The sequence below is a fragment of the Microcaecilia unicolor genome, chromosome 5 (genome assembly GCF_901765095.1).
Source record: "Microcaecilia unicolor chromosome 5, aMicUni1.1, whole genome shotgun sequence".
NCBI lineage: Eukaryota > Metazoa > Chordata > Amphibia > Gymnophiona > Siphonopidae > Microcaecilia > Microcaecilia unicolor.
Genome location: NC_044035.1, coordinates 143,684,094 through 143,705,220, shown reverse-complemented (window position 1 = coordinate 143,705,220; position 21,127 = coordinate 143,684,094). Strand labels below are relative to the sequence as shown.

Sequence of the window (21,127 nt, the reverse complement as noted above, 5' to 3'; positions counted from 1 at the left end):
TACCACTTCTCTGGTGAGAGTTGCTGGTGAGCTCTGATACTTGGCATTGCCGAGTGCTTTGTGGCTGCTAGGATTCCATACGGCACAGAAGGTCTTTCTTTCTTTCCTGCTTTGTTATTCAAATACTGAGGCTAAGGTCACATGGCCAGGGCTCCTATTGGCTCTCTAGAGTCAGAGTTTTTTCTCAGTCTCCACCTGCTGGTAGGCGAGCACAACCCATCAGTCCAATCCTGGTCTGGTCCGGAGGGACTAAAGGAAAGCAAATTAGCAGGTAAGATCTAATTTCTCCTTTCTCCTGTACGCTGCAAAATACAAAACTAAAAAATAAATATACATTTCACAAAGCAGGCACATCTCAATCTTTAAAAAAAATACTAAATAAAAATATTTTTTTTTCTTTTCTACCTTTGTTGTCTGAGCAGTTTTATTTTTCTGATTCAGCTGGTCCCACTCTCTTCCACTTTCCGTGTGTCAGTCTTCTAAATTCTTTTCCAGGTTTATTTCTTCTCTCTCCTCTTGTCTTTCTTTCCCATTCAGTCACCAAGAAGCTCCACTCATCTTCCCCCCCCCCCCCCCAACACCCCTAGTCGCATCCATCTTCAACTCTTTTTCCCTTCCCCCACCCACACCCTCTAGTCCATCCGTCTTCTGCTCCCTCTCTCTCCCCAACAACCCCTAGTCCCATTCATCTTCTGCTCCCTCTCCCTCCCTACCAAGTCCCACTCATCTTCTCTGTTCCCCCTTCCCCCCACACTCCAAGTCCCATCCATCTTCTGCTCCTTCTTCCTCCCACCCACCTCCCCTAGTCTCATCTTCTGCTCCCTCTCTCTCCCTCACACCCCCTAGTCCTAGCCATCTTCTGCTCCTTCTCTATCTCTCATTTTTTTTACCCTTCCTGTCCAGGCCCGCCCTTGTCTTTCTCGATCTCCTTGGAACTTGCCGCCACTGCCACAGCACTGGAATCTTCCAGTGGCACCCTGTATTGCCAATCCCCCCCAAGCCGCTGGCAGCCTCAGCAAAAGCAGCACACATGCTACTTTAGACCTGCCCCGGAAGCCCTTCTATCTCCTTCAGCTTCCCGCCTATTCGGGAACAGGAAGTTTGAAGGAGAAAGAAAGGCTTCTAGGGGCAGGTCTAAAGCAGCATGCGGGCAGCTTTCTTGGAGAGGTTGCCGGCGGTTCTGAGGATTGGAGAAAAGTGTATGGCAGCTCAGCTCGTTTGGGGGGTACAACCCCCCCTTACCCCCCCCCCCAAACTATGCCCATGATTCCTGCATAGATTTATATAACATAAATCATGGTACAGTTGATCAGAAAGATACCTGTCTTAGAACACTTACATGTTAGAAGGCAGTTCTAAAACTTTGGAATATCTTATCTTGAGTACTTCAGATCAGTAGGGAATGTGCTGAAGGAAACCTCTCTCTTCTGAAAGAGTGGAGACTAATCTTTACTACTCAGTTGGCGTCCCTGGATTTCTGCAGGACTTGTGTCTGGCACGCATTTACCTCTTCTGCCAGAGGCCCCCACTCTACTGTGACATCTAGTAGAAGTGACCCCAAAAATTATCTATTATTTTAATTTCTTATATACTGCCTGCAAGCTTGAACTCTATTGAAGCAGTGTACATTCAAGTACAGTTTGTATTTTTATGTCTCTGGAGTGCTCATAATATAACTTTGTACCTGAGGCAGTGGAGGGTTAAGTGCCCAAAGATCATAAGGAGCTGTAGTGGGATTTGAACTGGACTTCCCTGCTTCTCAGCCCGCTGCTCTAACCATTAGATTACTCCTCCACTCTTCTATTTGTGGAGCCATCGGTGGTGAACCCGTGTTGAAGCTTAAAATTTCTAGTATCCTGAAAGTCTTAAGTTATTTAGATATATCCCTTGGTCCTCTGATAAGACACATACTGAGAAGAAAAGGTGTGACTTGTGTCGAAGTGGAGATCATTGTTAGTGTTGTGTGTACAATGTGCACATAACAGGGAAATTTCATTTTCTCATATACGTATTATGTATTCAACAGGTAAATCCAGCAAGAAGCGGAAGAAGGGACAGGATACTTCCGAAGACCAGGGAGGTGACAATACACCAAACAACAAGAAGATAAACTCCAAAACACCTAACACGTTTCCCAAAATGAAGCCCAAGGTGTGATAAAGTGGTAGCTGTTTGATGGGTGGGGAGTGATAACTGAACTTATGTTCCCAATAAGTTCACGGCTTGTAATGCACATAGCATTAATATCTCGTACGCTGTATCATACAGATGAAGTTTAAATTTAATGTAATAAAATTGAATGCTTATTTATCTCTTTTATATAGAAACACAGAGTATAAGGTTAGAGGGCCTGTCTATAGTCTGCCCAACCACCACAGTTGCTCAGCTCTGCAATCCCTTCTTCCTCAGATTGTGTGCTTGCTTCACGCGTTCATGAATTCAAATACTGTCCATGTCATCAGCAAAATAAATATTTCCTTTCTTATCGTCCCACCAGACCAGTCCAGACACTGGTATTTCTCTGTGTCCAGCAGGTTGTAGGTATGATCCGTGTGCAGCCCAGAGTAACTTAGTAGGGTTGAGTCCCGGTCTTAATAAGACTGAGACTAAATTCTGCCAGACCACTCTGGGCTGCACAGGGATCAGGCTTCATTTCTGTCATATCTCCTCTATCTTGTCTTTTCTCCAGTGTATATACAGTGGTGGAAATAAGTATTTGATCCCTTGCTGATTTTGTAAGTTTGCCCACTGACAAAGACATGAGCAGCCCATAATTGAAGGGTAGGTTATTGGTAACAGTGAGAGATAGCACATCACAAATTAAATCCGGAAAATCACATTGTGGAAAGTATATGAATTTATATGCATTCTGCAGAGGGAAATAAGTATTTAATCCCTCTGGCAAACAAGACCTAATACTTGGTGGCAAAACCCTTGTTGGCAAGCACAGCGGTCAGACGTCTTCTGTAGTTGATGATGAGGTTTGCACACATGTCAGGAGGAATTTTGGTCCACTCCTCTTTGCAGATCATCTCTAAATCATTAAGAGTTCTGGGCTGTTGCTTGGCAACTCGCAGCTTCAGCTCCCTCCATAAGTTTTCAATGGGATTAAGGTCTGGTGACTGGCTAGGCCACTCCATGACCCTAATGTGCTTCTTCCTGAGCCACTCCTTTGTTGCCTTGGCTGTATGTTTTGGGTCATTGTCGTGCTGGAAGACCCAGCCACGACCCATTTTTAAGGCCCTGGCGGAGGGAAGGAGGTTGTCACTCAGAATTGTACGGTACATGGCCCCATCCATTCTCCCATTGATGCGGTGAAGTAGTCCTGTGCCCTTAGCAGAGAAACACCCCCCAAAACATAACATTTCCACCTCCAGCTTGACAGTGGGGACGGTGTTCTTTGGGTCATAGGCAGCATTTCTCTTCCTCCAAACACGGCGAGTTGATTTCATGCCAAAGAGCTCAATTTTTGTCTCATCTGACCACAGCACCTTCTCCCAATCACTCTCGGCATCATCCAGGTGTTCACTGGCAAACTTCAGACGGGCCGTCACATGTGCCTTCCGGAGCAGGGGGACCTTGCGGGCACTGCAGGATTGCAATCCGTTATGTCGTAATGTGTTACCAATGGTTTTCGTGGTGACAGTGGTCCCAGCTGCCTTGAGATCATTGACAAGTTCCCCCCTTGTAGTTGTAGGCTGATTTCTAACCTTCCTCATGATCAAGGATACCCCACGAGGTGAGATTTTGCGTGGAGCCCCAGATCTTTGTCGATTGACAGTCATTTTGTACTTCTTCCATTTTCTTACTATGGCACCAACAGTTGTCTCCTTCTCGCCCAGCGTCTTACTGATGGTTTTGTAGCCTATTCCAGCCTTGTGCAGGTGTATGATCTTGTCCCCGACATCCTTAGACAGCTCCTTGCTCTTGGCCATTTTGTAGAGGTTAGAGTCTGACTGATTCACTGAGTCTGTGGACAGGTGTCTTTCATACAGGTGACCATTGCCGACAGCTGTCTGTCATGCAGGTAACGAGTTGATTTGGAGCATCTACCTGGTCTGTAGGGGCCAGATCTCTTACTGGTTGGTGGGGGATCAAATACTTATTTCCCTCTGCAGAATGCAAATAAATTCATATACTTTCCACAATGTGATTTTCCCGGATTTAATTTGTGATGTGCTATCTCTCACTGTTACCAATAACCTACCCTTCAATTATGGGCTGCTCATGTCTTTGTCAGTGGGCAAACTTACAAAATCAGCAAGGGATCAAATACTTATTTCCACCACTGTATGTTTAGATCATTGTCCCCACATGTTTTGTGATGAAGACGGTTGACCAATTCCAAATGGTTTACACAGTACTTGAAACGAGCTCTTACCAGATTCTTGAATAGAAGAAGTATCACCTCCTTTTCCCTACTGGCCATTTTTTTCTCTGTGCACCTAAGTATCCTCCTGGCTTTTGCTGTTATCTATCTGTGTAGCTAATCTTAGGATCATCGACTATATGATTATCCTTACTCTCGCTGTGCACAGAAGTACTTCACCCCCTAAAATGTACCACTACCTTGTGTTTTTGCAGCCTAAATGCATAACCCTGCATTTTTTTTTTTTGAGGGAGGTACTAAATTTTAGCTTTCATGCTCTAAACCAGTACAAGCTGCAAGCAGTGTTTAACCCATTAGTGCCCAATGTTCCCATATGTGGGAACAAATATGGGAACATTGGGCACGAATGGGTTAATATGAAGACCAAATGCCACTTGATGCCGCAATGCAGATAAGGAGAGCAGCTCTCAAGAAATCAAGGCATACTGCTGGTGTAGGTGATTGAGGTGCAAAATTCCGTTTGCATGTTATTTTCTCTGTAGAGATCTTAGCAGTCCCAATTGCTCTGTTGTACCTATAGTAGGTGTGTTGGTGTTGGTAGTCATGCAATTTTAATCATAGTAATTAGTGCTACTGTTGTATGGCAGGTTTGATACATGTATGTGAGTTAGGATTCTTTTTCAGGTTTTGTATTTCACAGTGTGCCTGGTAATAGAGAGAATTAATGTTGCTATTGCTCAGATGACAGAATTGGAATATATTTCTTATGGTGAAATGTCTAGTTCTAATCTGCAGCAGTTGGTGGGGGAGGGGGAAGGTAGGGTTTTTCTTGGTGAAGAGCTTGTTTACATTTAATTCATAAGAACTGATACACTGTGTGGGGTCAAACGTCCATGAGAGTCATGTATGCAGTGTGTCACATATGTGGTTGAGAACCACTGCTCTAGACCCTTCCTCAAGCTTCTCTAGATCGCTCCTCTTTTTTTTCTTTTAATCTATACCTTTTATGGTGTCTGCCCTGTTGAAGAGTTATGGCATCTGCTTAAAGGCAAACCTTTCTTCCTATTCTTCAATGTCACTTATGAAAATGTTGAAAATCGCTAAACCAAGGACCCCCGTGTGGCACACCACTGGTAACATCACTTTTCATTGGGGTGAATTCCATTTACTGCTATCCTTTGTGCCCTCCCAACAGGGCTGGTCTTGGCAATTGTGGGGTCCTATGCACACCAGTTCAGTGGGGTCCTCTGCCTAGGCACGCCACTTGTTGACGATATGTTTAAAAAAATATTTTATTTATGATATTTCAAATAAAGGCAACTCAAGTAAAACTTCACAGAAAAACGGATTCAAATAACACAATGTTATCATAGGAAACCTAGTATTGAGCTGAATAATTTCTGGTTATTTTCATTGTTTTAAGTCCACTACAATTAGGAATTCCAATTCTCATAACTTAGAATAAAGGAAAAATATTAATTAGCTAGCTAAGAAAAGATCCAGGTATGTGGACAGAGAACTTTCAAATGCTCCCATTACTGTAACCAATATGGAGAGGCAACACCGGAGATCTCCTAGTAGCCAAAAAAAAAAAGGCAAGTACATAGGCTCCCAAAAAGACTAAAGAGAAAATTGCAACACATTTACAGTTAGCAAAATTTTCCCTAAATCAGCTATAGCAACATTTTGACACAGAAAAGCCCAACACCTACCCTGCTCCATTCTCCTCTCTCTTGCCACACATCCTGTTGCACCCTTCCCTCACCCTGCCCCTCCACAACCAAATGTCCACACTAGGGTTGCCATCTCAGAATGTATGTACATTCGCTGATTAGTTCATAAACCCTGTCTGTTGTTGTGACAAACTATAAAATTAAATTAGTTTTGAAATCACCTCAATAAGGCCAACACACTGCAAAACACTAAGCACAAACTCATGCAAAACACACTCAGAACCTTACTGTTCCGTAACAGCACTAACTCCCAGGACTCAAAGAGAAACAACTCTGTGAAAAGGCAGTACTGTAAATATTGCACCAGACCCTAAAACCCCAATACACTATCTAGTGAGAAAACAGAACAAACGGGACTGCTACAGATCTCTACACAGAAACTACATGCTAGCAGAATAATGCACCTTGTTCACATGTGCAAAACAGACCATCAACAAATGTAAAACAAGTAACCACAGATCTGTAATAGAGATATGAAGGCAAATATCTGAACTGGAAAACACAAGTCAGGCTGCATATACAGAAATACTAGAGAAACAAAAATGGAAATGCAAGATATCAGAGATGTATATTTCCCAAAGCTGACATGTTCCAACTGATAAATTCAAAATAAATTTTTTTTCTACCTTTGTAGTCTGAGCATTTTATTTTTCCATTTGATTTGGTGTGCGTCTCTTCTGCTTTTCCTGGGTCTCCTGTCCAATTGACATTTCTCTCTCCATGTCTGCCATCCATCTTCTCTCTGCATCCCTAGCTGTCCTGTCCAGCATCTCTCCTTTGTGTCCTTGTTTAGCATGTGCCCTCTTAGTGTCCCTATCCACTCCTTTTCCAGCATTGCCCTTTGTCCTTGTCTATATTCATACTCCATGACCAGCATCTCTTGTTTGTGCCCTGGCCCTCCTCTCTCTCTTCCCTTTCTCCCACACCCCAGGTCCAAAATTTCTCCCTCTCTATCCCCTGCCCCCATCTCATGGTCTCCTCTCAGTCTGTAGATCCAGCGTCTGTCCTCCTTTGTTCTCTCCATCCCCCGATCTGATCTCTACTTTCCAGCAGTTCCAGAACATCTGTCTTTCCCTCCAGCCCCTCCCCTCGTCCAGGTTCAGCACATCTCTAGGCCCCCCCCTGTGTTTAGCACATCTCCATCTTGTATTCCCTCCCTCCCATAGTCTAGCATATCTTTATCTCACTTTTATTTCATCCCCCCTCCCCCCAACATCTTTTTCCCTTCTTTCCACCTCAAATCCATTGGAGGAGTAGCCTAGTAGTTAGTGCAGCGGGCTTTGATCCTGGTGAACTGGGTTTGATTTCCACTGCAGCTCCTTGTGACACTGGGCAAACTACTTAACCCTCCATTGCCCCAGGTACAAAATATGTACCTGTATATAATATGTAAACTGCTTTGATTGTAACCACAGAAAAGTGATATATCGAATCCTATCACCTTTCCCTCCCAGATCCTGTAAACTTGCCTTATCCCCAGTGCCGGCATTGGGGATGAAGCAAGTTCAGAGGATCCGGGAGAGAGTGAGACACACAAGATTCAAGATGAGAAGGAGAGAGAGAGGGACATGCCAGGACCACTGCCATGGGGCCCCTTAAGGGATCTTGCATCACATCAAGGACGCTCAGCTTATAAGTCGCCTCTGCAGAACAGTGTCTGAGTTTTTGCTGAAATCCAAGTACACTAGGTCTAATACTCTCCCCGATCCAATTCCTGGTCACCTGGAGGGAGGCTTTTGTGCCCAGAGAAATGTTCACACCTGCCCCCATCTCAGGTTCACTCTGCTTACATTAAGAAACATAATCAGATTCTTAGTCTTCAAAAAAAAAAAAAAAAAAAGGTATGTCACATGGCAGGATAAACAACAGAAGCAAAAGCTTAATTCCTCTTCCTCACTCCAGACTCACTCCTACCAGCAGAGGGAGACAGAGAACTATTGAACCATGTTGGCATGTAAGGCACTAAACAGCTCAGGATTAGCCAGTATTTCTCAGTCTCCTAGCAGAGGTAGGTGAGTGCCTGTGCAATTCTCGGTGGTGGTCCATCTGGTGAGTGTGCCATTTTGGCCCCTTAAAAGAAAAAAAAAGAAGGGAAAAAAACAACAACAATGCAGCCTTAGCTGGTATGGGGCCCAGCTGTTTTTGGACTTCTGCCCTCTCCTTTTGCCAAACATACATAGAATTTAAAAATATCCATAACCATTCTTCTGTCACTAAAACCTACCAAGAGAATGTAGGACTACCACATATTGTCAATCAAACAGTAGACTAACAGTTATTCTATCAAGAAATCCTTAACAAATCATCACTGAACAGCCGTTACACATTTAAGTTGACTCTCATCCAGATATTTTTTGAAACCAAGTTTTTAATAATCCTATAATTAGTCAGTCATTCTTTGCTTCAAAGGAAGCAAGTTCCACAGTTCTGGACCTTACACAGACTCTGGCAATACCTGGGGATGATATGTGGTTACAACCAAGACTCCATCAGTTGGCTGCCTGTATGATTGGCATGGTGAAGACTTGCAGAGATGGGTTTGTTACTTTTTTAAAGTACTTAAGTAAAAAGTAGAAGTACTGGCTTCAAAAGGAGTGAAGTAAAAGTAGAAAGTCTTATCCAAAAAATTACTCAAAAGTAAAGTACAGTTCTTAAAACTACTCTTTTTTTTTTTTTTTTTTAACTACAGAGTAACAAGTATTCTTAACAGGTTGGACCATAGAATCTAGTATGTTTACAAGCCAACTTCCAGGGGAGCACACAAGGTCTTCCCTAGGGGAACCCCCCCCCCCCCCAAAAAAAAAAAAAAAAAAAACCCTGATCATTGCAGTGGGCAGAAAAACATTAATACACCTATTGGAAAACAAAACAAGCTGGATTAGTACATATCATTTCTACACAGACACTTGATTTTAACAGAATACTCAGCCTTTTTCACAAATGAACAGAGGTAGTCCCTCATGAAGTATAGAACAAATAACAATAAACTGAAAATAGAAATATGTAATCAAAAATTAAACTGAACCCCCAAGAAGCCATACTCTGCATCAGTGGCGTACCTAGGGTAGTTGACACCCGTGGCCGGTCATTTTTTAACACCCCCCCCCCCCCCCCAAAAAAAAAAATCCAGTACTAGGCATGCCGAGAATACAAAACACTCAGGACCTACCATACCATAAGCAGTCATTTGGACGAGTCACACAAGGAAAAGGAAAGCATCTTAAACACTACAGTGAGCACTAGAACATCAATTCACCTATTGTAAAACGAAACCAGACAGAATAGTACAGATCGTAGATCCTGCACAGTCAATGCCAACTGAAAGCCATGTCTTTTTCACAAACACAGATACACCCTAATCCACTATAGAATAAGTAATCATAAACTTTCTATTTAGACAAAAATTAAACTGAACCCCCAATGCCAGACTCTGCATACAATGCAACACCACAGAAACAGAAAATGTCCCCTAGTACTGTGCAAAATATAAAGACAGCAGATGTAAATTTGAAAAAAACTAACAAGTACCAATCACCACTTTACAAATTAACAAATAGAAATAAAACAAATATAGAAAGTAAAATAATACCATTTTATTGGACTAATACATTTAGCTTTCAGAGGCCAAAACCTCCGTCCTTGGGTCAGTACAGTATAGTGCTGTTACAGTATCTTTTCCTGACCTGAGGAAGGGGGTTTTGTTCTCCGAAAGTTAGTCAAAATGTATTAAAATTAGTCCAATAAAAAGATTACCTTGTTTACATGTTCTATTATAAACATTTATTAACACAGCTACAATACTACTTTATCCTAAAGCAAAAAACAAAATATATATTTTATTTACAGTTTGTTGTCTCTGGTTTCTGCTTTCCTCATCTTCTTTTCACCATCTTCCTTCCATCCAGCATCTGTCTTCGTTCTCTGCCATCCAGTGTCAGCCCTCTCTGCTGTCCCCTCCATCCAATGTCTGCCCTCTCTCCCTGCCCCTTCCATCCACATCTGCCCTCTATCTCTGCCCCTTCCATTCACTGTCTGCCCTTTCCCTTCCATCCACTCCACTGTCTGCCCTTTCTCTCTGCCCCTTCAATCCACCATTTGCCCTCCCTCTCCCATCCATCCAGGGTCTGCCCTCCCTCTTGCTCCCCCTTCCATCTAGGATCTGTCCCCTCTCTCTCTGCCCCTTTTTTCAGCCCCCAGTTCCAGCCCCCTTCTCCCCTCTGAACACCCCCACCCCAGTCCCCTTCTCCTCACCCCTTCTCCTGTCTGTGACCCCCACCCCAGTCCTCTTCTCCCCTCTGAACACCCCCACCCCAGTCCCCTTCTCCCCTCCCCCTCCCCTGTCTGAGACCCCCACCCCAGTCCCCTTCTCCCCGTCTCCCGTCTGAGATCCCCAACCCAGTCCCCTTCTCCCCTCCCCCTCCCCTGTCTGAGATCCCCACCCCAGTCCCCTTCTGCCCTCCCCCTCCCCTGTCTGAGATCCCCACCCCAGTCCCCTTCTCCCCTCCCCTTTTCCCCTCTGAACACCCCCACCCGAGTCCCTTTTGCCCCTCTCCTTCCCCACCTCAGTCCCGTTCTCACTACTGTCTGAATCGGCGAAGCAGCATCGCAGGCAGCGCCTCATCTGCCCTGCTGCTTGTAAAAAAATCAAATCTCCTTCTCGTCTTGACGTCGACTCGGGCCTTCCAATCAATCACTATGTCCCGCCCGCCCTCGTGGAAGTTACCTTAGAGGAGGGCGGGACATAGTGATTGATTGGAAGGCCCGAGTCGACGTCAAGACGAGGAAAAGGAGAGATTTGATTTTTTCACAAGCAGGGCAGACGAGGCGCTGCCTGCGACGCTGCTTCGCCGATTTTTGTTTAAAGGAGGCGGCGGGAGTGGAGCACCCCCCACCCACTGGCACCCGGGGTGGACCGCCCCCACCGCCCCACCCCCCCCCCCTTGGTACGCCACTGCTCTGCATACAGTTCAAAACCAAAGAAACTGAAACAGTGACACATCCCTTTGTACCAATTAAAAATTAACAAATCAAAACCAGATAATAAGCTGATACCTTTTTTATTGAACTAACTTATTACATTTTTTTACTAGTTTTTGAAGGCCAAAACCTCCTTCCTAAGTCAGGACCAAGTATACTACAGCACTATACCATCTTGACCTGAAGAGTTGGTTTTTGTCTCCAAAAGTTAGTCAAAAAATGTATGTAATCCAATATAAAAGTGTCACCTTATTTTTTTTCTTTTATTTATATTAACTTTTAAAGTGGACTAAATTAAAGATAAAATTATGTTTTCTACCTTTGCTGTCTGGCCATTTAATGTTTCTAATTGTGTTGGTCCTAGTCCCTGGTTACTGCTTTCCTTTCTTCTTTTAACTCTTTCCAAGGGTCTCCTGTCCATGTGTAATTCTTTTTTTCTCTTCTGTCTTCTTCACCTCTTTAACTATAACCAGCTCCAACACTGATCTGTTCAGGCTCTGTGGGTGCTATGGGTCCTTGAGCACCCCCAATATTGAGCAAACCCTTTGACTGTATCCAGAGAGGGGTAATTTGTATTGAGTTTAGCATCCCTAATCATTTTGAAAAGTTGACTTTTATATCCCCGCCTATCCAGTCTTCCCCAGTTTCTCTCACTATCCCCAGCCCATAGCCTCTGTCTCTCCCTCCTCCCCCTTTATTCAGTATCACCCCATCTCTCTCGTCTCTCCCACCACTCTCATCCAGTCTTGTCTCGTTTCTCTCCTCCCCATCCAGTCTTGCCCAATTTCTCTCTTCCCCCAGCCAATAGCCTCTGTCTTCCCCCTTCTTTTATCCAGTGTAACCCCATCTCTCTCTGTCATTTTCTCTCTCTCTCCCCCCCTCCCTCCCCACCCACCCATCTAGTCTTGCCTAATTTCTCTCTCTTCCCTCCCATCCACTGCAGCACAGTCTTGCTCGCCCCCCTCCTGTGCACCACCACCAGGCCCAAGCTAATAAACTACCATGGGACACACACAGGATTGACATCAGTCCTGGAAGTTTATATCGGAGGAGGCGGGCTTGGCACAGAAAGCACTAGTAGAGCTGCAGATAGCCAAGTCCTGAGCATCTCCTATGGTAGTTTATTAGTTCAAGCCCAGCAGAGGTGCAGCGGGAGGGAATGAGCAAGACTGTGTTGCAAGGACATGATGGATGGGAGGGGAGAGGGAGTGGGCCCTGCATGCAGTGAAGGTGCGGTTCAGGCTGAGGAGGCAGCTGAGCCTGACAATAACAAAGTAATAGCCAATCAACAGCTGTTCTGGGCAGGTATAGAGGGAGGGGGATGTATGTGGTTGGGTTCAAACTTTTGGTCCAGCTCAGCTATATTTGGAAGTTTGGGCCAATCAGCTGCAAGCCACGTCTGACATCACTTGGAAAGCCTGTACAGGGGGAGGGATGCAAAATACTTTATTTTATTTTTAGCTACTTTCCAAATTTGTGCTTTGTTTCTAAGTACAAAAGTACAGCTTAAATGTAACTTCTTACAAAGTAAAAAGTATTGCAAAAAAAAAAAAAAAAATCCAACAACTCATTACAAGTAAAAGTCCTGCCAGTTGTGCTTAAGTACCGTTACAGAATACTTGTTACTACCCATCTCTGGAGACTCGACAACCAGTGTTTAAGCATGGGTAACTGGGGCCAGCGCAGAGTGGTGGACAAGGCTCTGGCCACCTTGGTGGGTAGACTGGATGGACCATGTGGGTCTTTATCTGCCATCATTTAATGTGTTAACTTAAAGTTCTATTATAAGTAATAGAACTTTAAGGTAACACATTAAATATCTAAATAACAAGGTTTTAACTCTTGAGTAGGCAGGAGAGTTTTAGGTGAAGAATACAGAGAAACAAAATTTTGAAGATAATCAAGGATTAAACATACAAAATTCTGAAAACAAAAATCTTAATTGAAGTTTAATATATACTTTTTTTTGTTACATTTGTACCCCGCGTTTTCCCACTCATGGCAGGCTCAATGCGGCTTACATGGGGCAGTGGAGGGTTAAGTGACTTGCCCAGAGTCACAAGGAGCTGCCTGTGCCTGAAGTGGGAATTGAACTCAGTTCCCCAGGACCAAAGTCCACCACCCTAACCACTAGGCCACTCCTCCACTCCACTTGATGTACTGCCCTAAGATGCACCATCTAGGCAGTTTACAATACAGTAAAATTCAATTCCAGCTTTCAGTGGAAGCCAGTGAAGTTAATTAGATATGGTGCTGCATGCTGAAAACATTTACCCCCTAGAATTAGTTTAGTTGCCACATTTTGTACTCCTGAATATACTCGAATATAAACCTATTCGAGTATAAACAGAGTTAAGTTCCCCCCAAAAGGGGAGAAACTGTTAATTTGAATATAAACCAGACTTGGAGAGACCGGTGCTGAGGGGACTTTTGGCTGGCGGGGGTTGGGGACTCCCGCCAGCAAAGGTACCTGGCAGGGGAGGATTGATGGCGGTGGGAGAGGGGGGGTCGAAAGGGATGGGGGAGGGGTGGCGGTGCCAGGAGGGGGGTCAAAAGTGGCGGGGGAGGCTAAAATGTGCCCCCTCACCTCGGGCTCTGCCAAAGTCTAGCTACGCCCCTGCACTGAAGGAGCTGCAAGTTAGTATTTTTGAAACCTGTTTTGCAGACGTCTGTCTATGCTTTTTTGTCTGCAGTGCAACCAAATCACAATGGGGTGTGTCGGGGGCATTTCAAAGGTGGGATTAGGGTGAGCTTAGGGCTTGCCTAACACTTGGACGTTTTACAGCCATAGTGGAACAAAACAAAACGGCTAGGGCGAAAACTTCAACATTTTGGTCTAGACCTGTTTTTCTAATGAATAAGACACAAAAAGGTGCTCTAAATGACCAGATGACCACAGGTGGGATTCAGGGATGACTCCCCTCACTCCCGCAGTGGTTACTGATCCCCTCCCACCCCCCCCCCCCACCCCCACACACACAAAATGTGAATAAAAATAGTACTTGCCAGTCTTTATGACAGCCTCAGGTGTTATAGCCAGGTCCATTAGAGCAGCATGCAAGTCCCTGTCCCACTGATGATGTAAACCGCACTGAACCCTAAATGGGATATTAGCGGTATATAAGACCTTCATTGAATTGAATGGAAGTTAAAGCCGGTAACTTTGGGGGGGGGGGGGGTGGAGGAAGAAAAATGCTTGTAACAGTGGGGAGACTAGAATATAAACAGGGATCCCCATTTTTAGGCTTTTTTTTTTTTTTGCTCCAAAATCTCAGTTTACATTTGAGTATATACAGTAATTGAAGTTTTTTTAGTAGTCTTATCTCTGGAGGGCCTAACAATGCAATATTACAGGTGTGCTAACACAATGGATTAATAATAATCGCACGTGCATAATCTCAAGTAAGTGTTGCATGCAATGTAACATTTTAGGCTCAAAAACCAGATTGTGTGAAATTTAGTATGATAGTGGGACAGGTATTCCTGTAATTGTGTTGCCACAGCAACTTCAATAATTTTAGTTAGAATTAACCACTGGATGATACTGTATAAAGTATCATCTGATTTTCTCCCTCCATCCCACACTTTTCAATAAAAGGAATAAAATTATCTTGCCTATTTGCTATAAAAAGACTCTTTTTATAAGGACTAGTTTTATTATACTAGTTATCTGATCTAGGAGTACTTCAGCATATCTTAATTAAACTTGCCAAATTTCCTAACTCATTGACATACCATTTAATCAGTACTGAAAGAGAGGTCCAAAGATGGTCTCCTGGGCACTACTCAATCTTGTGTTTGAGAATCATTTTCTAAGCTGCTCTTCATGTGTTTTGACATTACTACTTAGTAGACTGTCCAATATATATATATATATATATATTATTTTTTGTTTGTTTGTTTTTGTTTGTTTCTTACTTTAAACTGAAAAAAATCTGCAAAGTAACATCTGTGTCCAAGATTCCAAACTATCTCAAAAACCTCTCTGGAGCAGAGTTTCCACACTGGGGGTCAGGACCCTAAGTGTGGTCAATGAAACTGTGTTTTGGGTCGTGACCTATGCGGGCACCTCCATAGGACATCATTATCTTGAACTTCCCCAAGTTCACACACTTTCTGTAGTTGCGTGCTTTGGGGCTATGACAGTAGAAAGATTGTTGAGCACTACTCTAGACAACTTTCAGAGATTTTAGCTAAATAAAATGTTTTTCTTTTCAGATCTATCTGTTGCTTATACTTTTTAACATGCATTCTTCATTTCTTTATAGAATCTTCATCCTGTAGTCTTAGCCAGATTCTCTCTAGTTTCTTTACACTCATTTTTTTTAAGGCCCAGTAATTCCTCGGAATACCATGGATCTATATGTGATATAGCAGCTTTATTTAAGAGGAACAATTTTGCCTAACTCTCCCTGCACTTTATAATTCCAATCTACTATCTACTAGAAATTGAAATGACAGATTTAATGCAGGGGTTAGGTTTACAACAATTTCCTTCCAACAGGTAACTGAATTAGTTTTACCTCTAGATAATAATTTATCCCTCTGAGTAGTAAAGGACTCGGTACAGGGACCAATCTTGATCTTTTTACTGTGTTCTTTATCCATTGCTCGGTCTCATAAAATTAACCTATGAAGTTGGGAAAAGCAACAAGATGGCTGCATGTCTGTCTGCCAAGAGCATCATATGATCCTACACTCCCAATGCAACTGTTTGTGTTTTTGATTTATCATAAATAAATAAAATGTGTTAGGCACTAATGCACGCCTAATGCAGCTTAAAATAATGCACTGCAGGAGATGCTTAGCTGTCCTGTGTTAACTGCTAAATGTGCATGTGTCAATTGCATGCAAATACTTTTTTTTTGAGGGTGTGTATTGGGGCGGAGAGTGGGCATTCCTGTGCTAAACAGTACATCTACATTACAACGCTGCAACTGGTTAGCGCAGGAATACTGCTGAGCTCATACCACCTACAAAAAGGGGTAGCAGTAAGTGCTTACTTGGTAATTTTGTAAATGTTAAGACGAGGCTTCTCCTCCCGCTCTCTAGCAGGCCTCCCTGGCCTGTGGCTCCTGAGCAGAACTCCGGCCAGTCTCTCCCCAGCACCCTGAACACACCAACCTTCAGGATCCTAGGTCCCTTGTTCACTCAGGGTGACCTTGGTCTTAATATGCAAATTAGATGTAGATTAGACAGTTCCCAACAGCAGCATATTCATCAGGCAGCTCTTTATTCCAGCCGCCCCCCCCCCCCCCCCCCCCCCCCCCCCGGGCACACTTCTTCCAGCTTAAACACTTTCACAGGTCTTCCCACTGAGCCCTCACACACAGACACCCGGGCCCAGTGCTAACAGTCCCTCTGCCCTGAACAGGATGTTCTTCCCTCACTCTGAGGGTACAGCTCTGTCCTCCAGCCCCTGGCTGCTAGTTTCTTGTTCTTAATAAATAGCTCTATCTACACACAGTCCACCAAAAGTCCACAGAATTCAGCCAGTACCTTCAAGGGGATTTTCTTCCTCCGGCTGCCAGTTCTCCAGCTCCTCTCTCTTCTCCTTCTCCTTTCAAAACTCGGGTAGGTATAAGGTGGTTAATTAGCTTCTCTACTCCTTTAGGCTCTCCCCCCTAATTCCAGGCAGGACACAACCCACATCCACCTACACCTGTTTCTAGCCCAGGACTCTCCTTGGACCTAGCAACCTCCACCTGGACATTCCCCTACTGGCTCCCTCTAGTGACTCATCCTGGACATTTCCCCCCATTTCTATGGGAACAGCGCCATCTAGTGGCCACCCAGGATAGGACAGCCCCTTATTCTTCACAATGATTGCAAGCTAATGGCAACATTAGCACATGAACCAAAGGAGTGGAAGACACCCTACACAATTTTGTAAATGATTGCAAGCTAATGGCAACATTAGCACATGAACCAAAGGGAGTGGAAGACACCCTACACAAGTTGCAAGACAGCCAATGAACATAAAAATAGCCATACTGGGTCAGACCAATGGTCCATGTAGCCCAGTATCCTGCTTCCAACAGTGGCTAATCCAGGTCACAAGTACCTGATGGAATCCTAAATAGTAGCAACATTCTGTGCTGCCAGTCCCGGGGCAAACAGTGGCTTCCCTCATGTCCATCTCAATAACAGACTCTGAACTTTTCTTCCACGAACTTGTCCAAACCTTTGTTTAAACCCAGATACACTAGCCCCTGTTACCACATCCTTCGGCAGCAAGTTCCAGAGGTTAATTCTTTGAGTAAAAAAATATTTCCTCCTTTTAGTTTTAAAAGTATTTAGTTGTAATGTCATTGAGTATCCCCTGGTCTTTGTACTTTTTGAAAGAGCGAAAAATCAATTCACTTCTACCCATTCTACACCACTCGGGATTTTATAGACCTCAGTCGTATCCCCCCTCAGCCGTCTCTTCTCCAGGCTGAAGAGCCCTAACCTCTTTAGCCTTTCCTCATACGGAAGAAGCTTCATCCCCTTTATCATTTTGGTTGCTCTTCTTTGGACCTTTTCTAATTCAGCTATATCTTTTTTGAGATATGGCGACCAGAATTGAATGCAATACTCAAGGTGAGGTCACACCATGGAGCGATACAGAGGCATTATAATAATATTTGTCGTATTTTGCATCAATTTCTAATAATTCCTAGCATCCTGTTTGCTTTTTTGGCTGCTGCCACACACTGGGCAGAAGATTTCAGCGTATTGTCTACAATGACACCTAAATGTTTTTTTTGAATGCTGACTCCTAAGGTGGACCCTAGCATCAGGTAACTATGATACGGATTATTCTTTCCAATGTGCATCTTTTTGCATTTGTCTACATTAAATTTCATCTGTCATTTGGATACCCAGCCTTCCAGTTTCCTATGGTATTCATGCAATTTTTCACAATCCGCATGTGTTTTGACAACTTTGAATAGTTTTGTGTCATCTGCAAATTTAATCACCTCACTTATCATTCTATTTCCATGTCATTTATAAATATGTTAAATAGCTCCGGTCCCAGTACATATCCCTGCAGCACTCCACTATTCACCCTCCTGCATTGAGAAAAATGGCCATTCAAACCTACCCTCTGTTTTCTGTCCAGTAACCAATTTCTAATCCACGGAAGGACATCGCCTCCTATCCCATGACTTTTTTAAATTTAATTTTCTCAGGAGTCTGTCATGAGGAACTTTGTCAAAAGCTTTCTGAAAATCTAGATAACACTATAATGGCACAGTTTATTCTTCAAAATCAATATGCAGAGTGCGCTGACAAGATATACCCGACACAGGCCGTGTTTCAGCATTCAGGCCTTCGTCAGGGGTCCAGTCAGATCAGCAGCACATCTGTACAATTGTACTGATTCTCTCTGTTGTCAGTGCTTCAGTTGCAGAGCTAATAGCGTTGGCAAAAACTGATATTGTCTCCTCTCGTAGAATAAACTGTGCCATTGGCTTTGTTGGAACTTGTGTATGGTGTCTTCCGCTTCTTTGTTGGTTCATTGACTTTCTGATTTGGTTTCCTGTTGCTGTTTGTAACATTAGTACATTGCCATTAATAGAAAAAAATAGAAATTCGGCTGTGGTAAAAATGGCCTTAGTGTATGGGCAAAACCCATGGAAGTGCATGGTAAGGTCGCATTTTACTGCAGCTTAGTAAAAGAACCCCTCAATGATGCTAGGCTCCAGCAATTGCAGCAGGAATGAGAATGATGAGGGATATGCAGCTTTGGGTTCAGGCAACAGACTTTCATAACCCTTCATTAACTGTCAGGTCTTGCCAGGTAGATCTTGGGCAAGTTAACTTAACTCTCCATTGCCTCAGGTGCAAACTTAGATTGTGAGCCCTCCAGGCACAGAGAAGTACCCAGTGCACCTGAATGTAACTCACCTTGAGCTACTACAGAAAAGGTGTGAGCAAAATCCAAATAAATAAAAATATAGTTTAAGGACGTAGTCTGTGAACCCAGTTGCAAATACATGCAGAAGAAAAGGAACAATGGTTCCTAAAGGACAGCAGAAGTTCTATATATTGATGTCACATTGTGGTTTGTTTGGGGTTTTTTTCTCTCTCATATCTCCTTTCCTTTTTCTCTGTGACACAGGACTCTCAGGTAAATACTCCATTCCGGCGAGTAAAAGAGGAGGAGATTGAAGTGGACAGTCGGCTTGCAGACAATTCCTTTTCAGCAAAGGTAAGGAAGGAGAAATAGATGGGCTTATCCGTATGTTTATTACCACAACAGGTAATGGGGTAGATAAGCCAGGCAACGTGGGTTCTCCTATCGTCTCTGAGCTAGGTGTGTTGTAGAGATACTGGCTGTTTATATGATCCAGCTGCAGCTTGAGAGTGGTGATATAATAAGAGGAGGATCTGGTGTCACAGTGATCACTGCCTGAGCCCAGTATAAAGGAAAAGTGCATTAGAGTCCAGAAGATGACAGTTTGATAAAGTTAATGCTGGTGAGCAGACAATATACAAAACATTTTCAGCTTTTCTGGAAAAATGGACTTGAAAACAGGGTGCAAATGTTACATTTGTTTTTCTTGCACCTAAATACATTTTTTTTAAGTACCTAAAAATGAAAAATATTCTCTGAAAAATAATTTCCAGGCTATAAATGCAGTAAATTAAAACAAATTACAATTTATTAGTAGTATAAAAATATATTGGTAGCAGAAGGCAATTTCTTAGCAGTTATTACAAAAATGTAATTAAATCAGTAACAATTATCAGTGCAACTAATAATTGTTCTTAGTACAACCTTAGGGGGTCTTTTACTAAAGCTTAGCTCGAGTTTTCTGCAGCAGGGCTCATTTTATTCCTATGGGCCCTGCTGCAGATAGCTCGAGCTAAGCTTTAGTAAAAGACCCCTTTAATCTTTCCTAGTGGAGGAGTGGTCTAGTGGTTAGAGAACTGGTCTTGCAATCCAGAGGTGGCCGATTCAAATCCCACTGCTACTCCTTGTGATCTTGGGCAAGTCACTTAACCCTTCATTGCCTCAGGTACAAACTTAGATTGTGAGCCCTCCTGGGACAGAGAAATATCCAGTGTACCTGAATATAACTCACCTTGAACTACTACTGAAAAAGGTGTGCGCAGAATCTAAATAAATAAATAAATAGAACAAACCAAAAGTAACCACGTACCATTAGCGCTGAATCTCACTTAGCAGCTTGGTAATATCTTTCTCTCAAACCCTGGGCTATAAGGAATAAAGCACTCTCGCCACCTGAATTGTGGTATGAGCAAGAATTGGGTCCTCGGCTCCAGTCAGGTCATTGTACCCCTCCTAGATGCCAAGCTGGTGTATTGCAGCTGGATCCTGCATCAGCCATGGCAGAATGCAAAAGGTTATGTAGATAAGGTACCTCAGCTCTGCAGCATGTCTTACTGTCTCTGACATCTTGGGAGAAGGCTGGCTCAGCAGGTGTATGCCAGCCTCCTGTTATGGTCTCTTCTCCTCTTAGTTGTTGCTGAAAGGCTACTCTACTGGATCTTACTCAGTATGACACATTGCTTATACTTCTGACTAGTTACATCTCTGAGCACTGGGTACTTCCCTATCATCAAGCCGATCAATCCATAGACTGGTGGGTTGTGTCCATCTACCAGCAGGTGGAGATAGAGAGCAATCTTTTGCCTCCCTATATGTGGTCATGTGCTGCCGGAAACTCCTCAGTATGTTCTCTATCTCAGCAGGTGTGTGGTCACACAGCAGCAGCTCTGGCTAGGTTTCCAAGCCTAATTGTTTAGGTTTTGTTGAGTACCTGGGGTTGAGGGCTCTTCGTGAGCAAGTGCAAACCTGGTGGTGCCAGGTCCCTCCTTTTCTCCCCCCTCCCGCTGGCTCCGTTAAACAAAAAAAATTTTTTTTTTTTAACGTTCAAAAAGGACATCCATTTGCAGCTGCTCACTGGTACAAGTCGTCGCTGCTCGGAGTAAGAAGCAGGTAATTTTTACCTTTTACTAGAGGGCAGAGTGTTCCCTGAACGGTCTCCATGTGGCTATGGCCGCGGATGGCAAGGGCGCGAAAAGACACTCCCCGGAACGTGTTCGCGTGCCTAGCGAGGAAGTGGGGGGATCA

At 43.6% G+C, this 21,127-nt stretch overlaps 1 protein-coding gene across 5 annotated transcripts in view; it reads left to right on the top strand.

The window, feature by feature from the left end:
* Window positions 1–21,127, top strand: part of NOLC1 (nucleolar and coiled-body phosphoprotein 1) — a 102,200-nt gene that overhangs the window by 61,037 nt on the left and 20,036 nt on the right. For all 5 annotated transcript variants that reach the window (XM_030203381.1, XM_030203380.1, XM_030203378.1 and 2 more), the window contains 2 exons: window positions 2,027–2,151; window positions 19,148–19,237. In XM_030203381.1, the coding sequence (XP_030059241.1) occupies window positions 2,027–2,151; window positions 19,148–19,237 (215 nt within the window). The remainder of the gene's footprint in view (window positions 1–2,026; window positions 2,152–19,147; window positions 19,238–21,127) is intronic.